General features: G+C 35.5%; 1 protein-coding gene across 1 annotated transcript; it reads left to right on the top strand.

The window, feature by feature from the left end:
• Window positions 1-752: 752 nt before the first annotated feature.
• On the top strand, window positions 753-6,780 carry LOC115920363 (proto-oncogene c-Fos-like). The gene is made up of 4 exons (XM_030976032.1): window positions 753-1,139; window positions 3,659-3,945; window positions 4,726-4,833; window positions 5,665-6,780. The coding sequence occupies exons 2-4, from the start codon at window positions 3,679-3,681 to the stop codon at window positions 5,821-5,823; spliced, it is 534 nt and encodes a 177-aa protein (XP_030831892.1). The 5' UTR covers window positions 753-1,139; window positions 3,659-3,678; the 3' UTR covers window positions 5,824-6,780.
• Window positions 6,781-7,859: the final 1,079 nt, after the last annotated feature.

Genomic DNA, 7,859 nt, shown 5'->3' with positions numbered 1-7,859 from the left:
AAATAGAGCCCGATTTACCTGTAATATTGAACAGTGATGCAGCTACAACAGGGATACGTAGACACGCCCCCCCCCCCTCTCCCTATCGAGAGGGTGGGAAAAAGTTAGGATAAGAGAGGAAATAAATAAGAAAGGGGGAAGGGGAAGAAAAGGCCTGGACAACCTCCATGCCCTCTCTCTATTATATCAGTAGCCTTTTAAAATCGCATTTCATTTTTCCGAGTAAGACCAAATCCAAACTGCCTTACATAATGAGGGTCGCCTACTCCTACCCCCTCCAAAAAAAAAAACATAATTATTTAATATAAAGTTTATTATCATACCTTTCAAGAACATTTTCTATCTAGGCCTACCTATGTCATGTTTATATGTCTGAAGTTCGTCATTAACCTTATTTTGAACTCTCGTTTACAGTTGTATTGGTCTTGTTTGTTTATTTGTTCGCAACATTTTTATGGGGAATCTTCGGGTAGCAATTAAAAATCCAGGTACCAGCTCAGTGAGTCTTTTCATAAATGAAATCAAAATATGTCAAGGATTTCCAATGGTTCTTTACTCCCACTAATTCTTTAATATGCGAGGTGTGCTTTCTTGACAACAATGTTATTTTCCCTCTAGGTTAAAACCTAATTTATAAACGCACCCTCTTTTCTCACAAGGTCCTGTTAACTCATTGTAGTTCCGTTGTGTTTCCTGGTGCTGGTGTGCACTGGTCCACATCATAGATCGGAACTATTTTACTTGGACTCAGATCCGGTATTTCCACCAAAACTGACAAAACAACACCGTTAACTCCAGAAGAGAAATCGGAAATCATATGCCAGGATGACAGGGTTATCATGGTTATAGCTCAAACTACAATAGTTTAGTCACTTGTCAAGCAGAGCACCGTCCTATATACCTACCACATAAGCTGACTTATCCGTCTGTAGTATTCAACAAACGCCAATATACATGATTATTATTGAAAGAAGGCCTTCACCAACTTAATACGATTTGGGCACATTGAATGATTAGCGCATCGGGAGTGGCGGAGTATATTTGCATTGTGACTTTGACAATTGTTATAAACAAAAGGTGAACTTTTAGCCGTTTTGCGTCCATACTGCATTTCTACAAGATAATTGATTCTATTGTCGGTAAGTGCTTTTCGTATTTCTGCACTTGATTTTTATCAAAACGTATTCACAGTGTGTTTGCTGTATGTCACATTAAAGGGATCGTTTAACAATGTTAAATCTGAGATACACGGCCCTACGTGTTATCAGTGTCTGTGATATGATGTAATATTGAAGCCCTAAAAAATCGCGCTTCAAAATGATCAAGAAGTGCCTCAAAAAAGTAAAAATCTTTGAGTGACCGGTTTTACCATACTCGTTTTCCCCAATAGACTGTAGTGTTATGAAAACCGTCAGGCGAACGGTTTTCAAAATGTGTAATTCCAATCATAAATATCTTGATAATCAGACAGGCGATCGGCTTGTAAAAGTCACGGGGTTCCTGACTGACCTAAAGGTTTATAATTATCATTGCATCATGAGCTAAATCCAGAATATGTTTTCAGAATCTGAGACAAAGTTACCGGATCCCTTTAAGAACTGATACTTCCATATTCATATACAAATGATTATATTCACGTGATATTTATGTGACATGTACAATATGACATATTCAAATATGGGCACTATACCTTGAGCTCGATTTATTTCGTAATTCCTTAATATTTAATAACATGACACCCTAAATACTAATAACTATTTGGGGTATCGTGATAAGGGTGTACAATTTGTGTATAGATCTAGAGGCCACTATCTATTTTAAGAGTGTGGTTCATGGTAAATGTTTAGTGGTAAATATATATATAGACCTATTGATTCGAACTATAATAAGAACCCATTGTCCTGGAAAAATATTGTTTATCTATTGCTCATTCAATCAAATAATTATGTTATTAAAAATACTTTGACCTCTGGCGGATACCATAGACCACAGATATAAAAATCACAATAGATATTCCGAGTAGTTCTAAACGGACATAACTACCGGCTATTCGTACTTTGCCAGGCCATGGTCATTCCGTGATGTCTATTCCATATAGTGATGAGATTAATTTGTGTTAATGCTGGTAAAGATATTATAGTTATTTATAAGAGTAAAATTGTGCTTGTATGTCCTCTAGAATAGTACACATACGAACAGCTAGATCAAAATATATCTTGTGTGGGTCTAACCCATTGGACTAATTATAAGCAAAGTTTTAAAATCTACTTGTTTGTTTGTATGTTTGTTTGTTTGTTTGTCTCGGTTTCTTTAATCTCCGTTCTTTTCAAAAGAATAGAAATATTATATCTCGTCATATTTCAGCAAATGCGTCATTTCGTTTGATAGGCTCAATAGTTTTATCTCCTTATTGTAATGATCTTACCTTCCGGTGACACATAGGCTACATTGTGCATAAATCTATCCTAACATTTTGCCATTTAAACAAGACCAAATGGCTCTGCCCTGAGCGATGTCCTTTTTTTCTCCAGCATCCTAATTGATAAAAAAAAATGAATTAGAGTACTTTCTGCAAGTTCATTGCTATAATTTATTTACTCATTCATTAATATTTGTACTGTAACAGATATGACCTCTGATTTATTTGCATTGGTTAACAAGAAAACCACGTGTAAAGCTCTCGATAGGTTTACAAATTATTCATCAATGTTGACAGTGTTATAAATAGATGGAGGTATACCCCAACATGTGACTCATTACCATCCTTCAACCTCATATACTATTGGTTTTGTTTCAGTCCTATAAATATTTCGGTATATTTTTTAAAGCCATTATGAAGCGAAATGATTCATATTAGGTGGTATCGTAGGAAGCGGAGAAGGAAATAATAGCGTAGGATAAACATTTGAACTTCCAGAATAGTAACCCATCGAAAGTAGCCGAATTAAGGAAGTTATAATGTCGTGACGTCAAAAATTAGTAAAGGTCCTTTTTCACCTTGTTAAAGTTTTCTCCTTTGAATAAGTATTCTGTCATTTTGTGTTGAAGGATAACATATATGGTAGTTTCAATTAGTGAATAATTTTCATCAATTAAAAGAATTTTCATTTAGCGAGTTTAGTAAGTCAATTAGTTAGTGATTTTCAGTAAGGTAACTAAAAGAAACACTAATTTTGTCTCATGTTATTTTGTGTAAATACAAGATTTAAGGATAGCTGCAATCGTATACTCTTTTAACGTGTTTAACATCGCTTTAAACTGGTTTATATGATTCGAATTCTCACAGTATACACAGCTTGCCGCTCATGATGGCGGTCTCCTACGTTTTCCGCAATTTATCTATTTTCATTGAAAAATATTTGTGTTTGTATGCATCTTATTTAATGTACTTAAAAATGTATAATTATGTAAAATGAAGACAAAATTATTACTTTTAGTGTAGATGATTATGTTCTATTTTGAAAACGCAGAAATAAAAACAAACAAAACAAAAACAAATACACAAATACTACATAATCAATCTCTCCCAATTACTTCTATAAAGTTTCGTTCACGATATAATTAAAGGACCATATTCTTCATTCTCCTTTTCCTCTAAATTCTGCGTTAACACCCCATTCTCATTTAATCAACATTTGTGTTTTCATCTCCTGTTCAGACACCGAACTAGCAGCGAACATGACGACATCGGCCGATTCGTTGATGTGGTCAGGCAGACTCACGACCACGGCTTCGACGTCGTCTTCGGACTCGGATACGGGATCGTTCGCCAATCAGTCGCTGCTGTCGGGGGAAGATTACCTGACCCAGGGAGACGTTTCAGATCCCTGCCTCAATCAAGGGACTCAGCTTCGGGATGAGATACGATGCAGTATCATACAGAAAAGGATACAGAAGGGCCTAGGGGGTATTCGGCTGGATTGGAAGGCAAATGGACAAGAATCGGTATGGTATTCTTATCATAATCTACTTATATTCAATTCATGGTTTTATTGCGAAAAACATAGAGTACAATATTGATGCACATGCTGCAGCTAAAAAGCTGAAATGTATGTTTTTATAACTATCGAGGATACATATAAGTAGAAAAGAATATCCATTCACAAAACTAAAAGAGAAATATCATGTAAATTACAATTCAAGATATATGTTACATGTCATATTATGTTAAATATTGATTATTGTACATGTTTTTTTCCTGTTTATAGTTGCTTATCTAGACGTATTTTAAATGATAATATAGTCCAAAAATATTCTCATATTTTGATATTATGAATTTGTTGATAAATCAACACTATAAACAAATTATTTATTATCTATTTTTAAAATATTAATATTACATCGGCATTTTGTATATCAATGTAAATATAGAAAGTGGAACAGATATACAAGAGCGTAAAATAGATTTACTTGAGATAAAGATTGATACTTGGATAATATGAGAGCTACAAGTGACCGACTGGATTTATCAGATGTGTGACCTCGTTCATTACATCATTTTGATATGTAAATACTAGTGCTTTTTGCAAAGTTCATACATGTATTTTCATTCTAAAAGGGAGATTATAGGAAAATACATCTATAGATCAAAAGAAAAGGAATACATTTTGAAAACACAAGGAGGAAGTGTGTATAATGGCTTTCGTTTTTCATCATGATGTTTGCAATCTTGTTTTCCTTTTCACAATTTTCTTTCTTTTATTGCTTTAACTTGCATATTTCCAGCTTTCAAAAGAGGAAGAGGCCAAGCGGAGACAACGTCGAGAAAGAAATCGAGTTGCTGCTTCGAGGTGCAGAGAGAGGAGGAGAGAGCGAACTTTTGTCTTGGTCGAGGTACGTCACATCAAGGCTGACCCCAAGGGTGTACCGTCTATGGCGCCCCTAACCCCCACCCACCCCTAAAAAGACTGTCTGTCACAATGACTTCAAAGCAGTCATCCCGTAATCCATCTTACCCAATATTATATGATTAATGAATGAATAGATTAACGTATAAACGAAGAAAATATTAAATTGAAATTAATAAGTAAATGAAAGCAACAAAATGTAACTAAATGAAAATAATATCCACATTTATAGAGCGCATTACATGAATACTTCGATGCGCTTAAAATGTAATTAATTGATTAATCAGTTGATAAAAAGCATATACAGTTAACAACTAGATTATTCATACCCCTTGTAAATTTGATTTTGTGTGTGTGTGTTTTTTTTTTCTTCTTCGTAACTCAAGGATTAACGGTGGACATGTTGAATTAGGTCCGTTGTTTAATACTTTTAGATTTAGATGTAAGCTTTAATATGTCAAATTCTCAAGAAACGTAGATCAGGAAAAATCAAATTTCACGTTCTTCAAAAATTAAAAAACTTAGTGAGGGTATGAATAATTTAGTATATCTTTAAAAAATTAAATAGTAAGGATAAGGGAAGGCAACAGAAGAAATAAAACTGCAAAGGGGAAAAAATAAATATTCGGCCTTGCTGGGGGAGGGGAGGGGGTGCGAACTCGAACTCTCAGTGCTCCCGCCCGGGGAGGCGGGGTTGAAGATGTATTGCTCTATAAAAATGTATTTTGTTAATCATGATGAAAGTGTGCATCACAGTTTCTCCAAGATGCTTTTGTGAAGCATTTTAATTTCATTTCTCTGCCATATTATGTTGCAGGAGACCGACCAACTGGAGAGTAGCAAGCAAGACCTCCTGGACGAGATCGACCAACTTGAAGAACAAAAATCGCAACTCCTCGCTGTTCTCACCGAGCACGATCACAGTGGGCAATGTCATAGACATGCGCAGGCCGAGGAACTCCACATTGACCCCTGACGTCATCCATATTGACCCCATGACGTCATCCACAACATCGATGTGGAGACATTTAAACTTTTTATCGACGTCGTCACATGAGAGAGGATGGCGATTTATATCGAAGTTGATCTAAATACGACAGAACAGACGAAGAACCTGACTCCATGATGATTGCTCGAGATCACTGTGACTATTCTTACGTGTAATTATGATCATAGGCGTAGGGGCGGGGTGGCTAGGGTGCCGCATCCCAGCCCCTACCCCTCCCCTGGGTAGGAATTTTAAAACTGTTATATTCGGACAACCGTGTCACCATCTAAAATGTTGGCAGCGAAAAAGTGTTAACTTATTTGAACGTTTGTGTCGCTCGCGTTCGGAAAATCTATAATCTGAAAATATATTCGAGTCAAAGCCCGCCCCTCCCCCCTCTCCCCCTCTCCCCCACTCGCGAAAATATATGCCCACGTCCACACGTGAACAAAGCCAAAGAACATTTATCATTTGATTGCAATTTTTAAAACAGAGCATTAAAGACCAAAGAATATTATTGAACACGTATGATATCTGAAGTTCTTTCAACCCATTTTAAGAAGGTGGATCATTTTGGATGAAATATCGTTCATAAACCCTCGAAAAGAAAATTAAAGAATAAAGGAATTTCAAGAATGTGAAAGCTATAGTTAAAACCAATAGCGGATTAATGAATAGACATTTGTACTAATTGTAATGCCTATGCTAGTGAACATGTGCAACCATTAGGTCTCCTTCTGTATGCTTTATTTGATTAGCAAATACCACAGAATGGAGGGGAAACTTAGTAAAAATATAACAATAAAAAAAGGTTGAATGTTTATTCATCAAACCAACCATTATACTGCCTTAGCTTTGATTATAGCAATGACATGCATACGAGGTATTTTCATACACATACTTATTGGATTCTACACTGTCGCTCATAAAGTTGGAATATTTTTGTTTTCCCCCTAAAATAGATCTAGATAATAGTATACATTCTTAGATTTTATTGAATAATAATTTGACAAAGTGTGTTCTGCGTGACTGCTAAAGCATGTGTATGCTGCTATGCTTATCAACTAGGGGACCTATGCCCTTAAGTCATAAATGACAGTAATGAGGATTAATGCCCCACAAAAGGGCACTAATAGAGCACATCGACACGGTTTTGATCCTGGGGCCTCACAGTTACGAGGCCATTTCTTTGTCACTGAACCGTGACTGTACGCAGTGGGGCTAGGATAGGGGGCAGTTTCCATAAATATAAAAAAAAATTAAAAAAATGCAATAAATTTTCAATAATTTATTGCACTTTACCTCGGTCCCCAACATAAAAAATCCTCTGTGTGCCCATGCCTTGAGCCATAATGCATGGCCGCCAAGAAGATTTTTTTATGCCCCCACTGCGAACAGTCATGGTTCAGTGACAAAGCAATAGCCTCGTAACTGTGAGGCCCCAGGATCAAAACCGTGTCGATGTGCTATATTAGTGTCCTTTTGTGGGGCATTAATCCTCATTACTGTCATTTATGACTTAAGGGCGTAGGTTCCCTAGTTGATAAGTATAGTAGCATACACATGCTTTATCAGTCACGCAAAACACACATTGTCAAATAATTATTCAATAAAATCTAAGAATGTATACTATTATCTAGATCTATTATTTTTTAATTATTTTTAAAATAATTCCATAAGTTGAGGAAAAACAAAAATATTACAACTTTATGAGCGACAGTGTATCTTTTGTATATATTCAATTGTCGTTTTTATAGTTTTATTATAGAAAAAAGAGATCTACGGAATGTTTTATGAATAGAGTACTTTTTTTTACATTAAATAAGTTTACACAAAAGGCTCCGGTTTGGCATTTTTTGGCGTGTTTGGAAGACAGTGTAAATTAAATGCCCCTTATGTGTGTTTCTTTTGTGAGAAAAATAGTAACAGATATGAGAGAAAGAGAGGGAAGGAATTATACAAGGAGATATTAAAGATAAACTTGAGTACTGGTAATGCGATTGCATTGTGAAAGAAAAGGTGTG

Source organism: Strongylocentrotus purpuratus, unplaced genomic scaffold (genome assembly GCF_000002235.5).
Source record: "Strongylocentrotus purpuratus isolate Spur 01 unplaced genomic scaffold, Spur_5.0 spur5_contig_869, whole genome shotgun sequence".
Classification (NCBI taxonomy): domain Eukaryota; kingdom Metazoa; phylum Echinodermata; class Echinoidea; order Camarodonta; family Strongylocentrotidae; genus Strongylocentrotus; species Strongylocentrotus purpuratus.
This window is presented reverse-complemented; position numbering and strand designations above follow the sequence as displayed.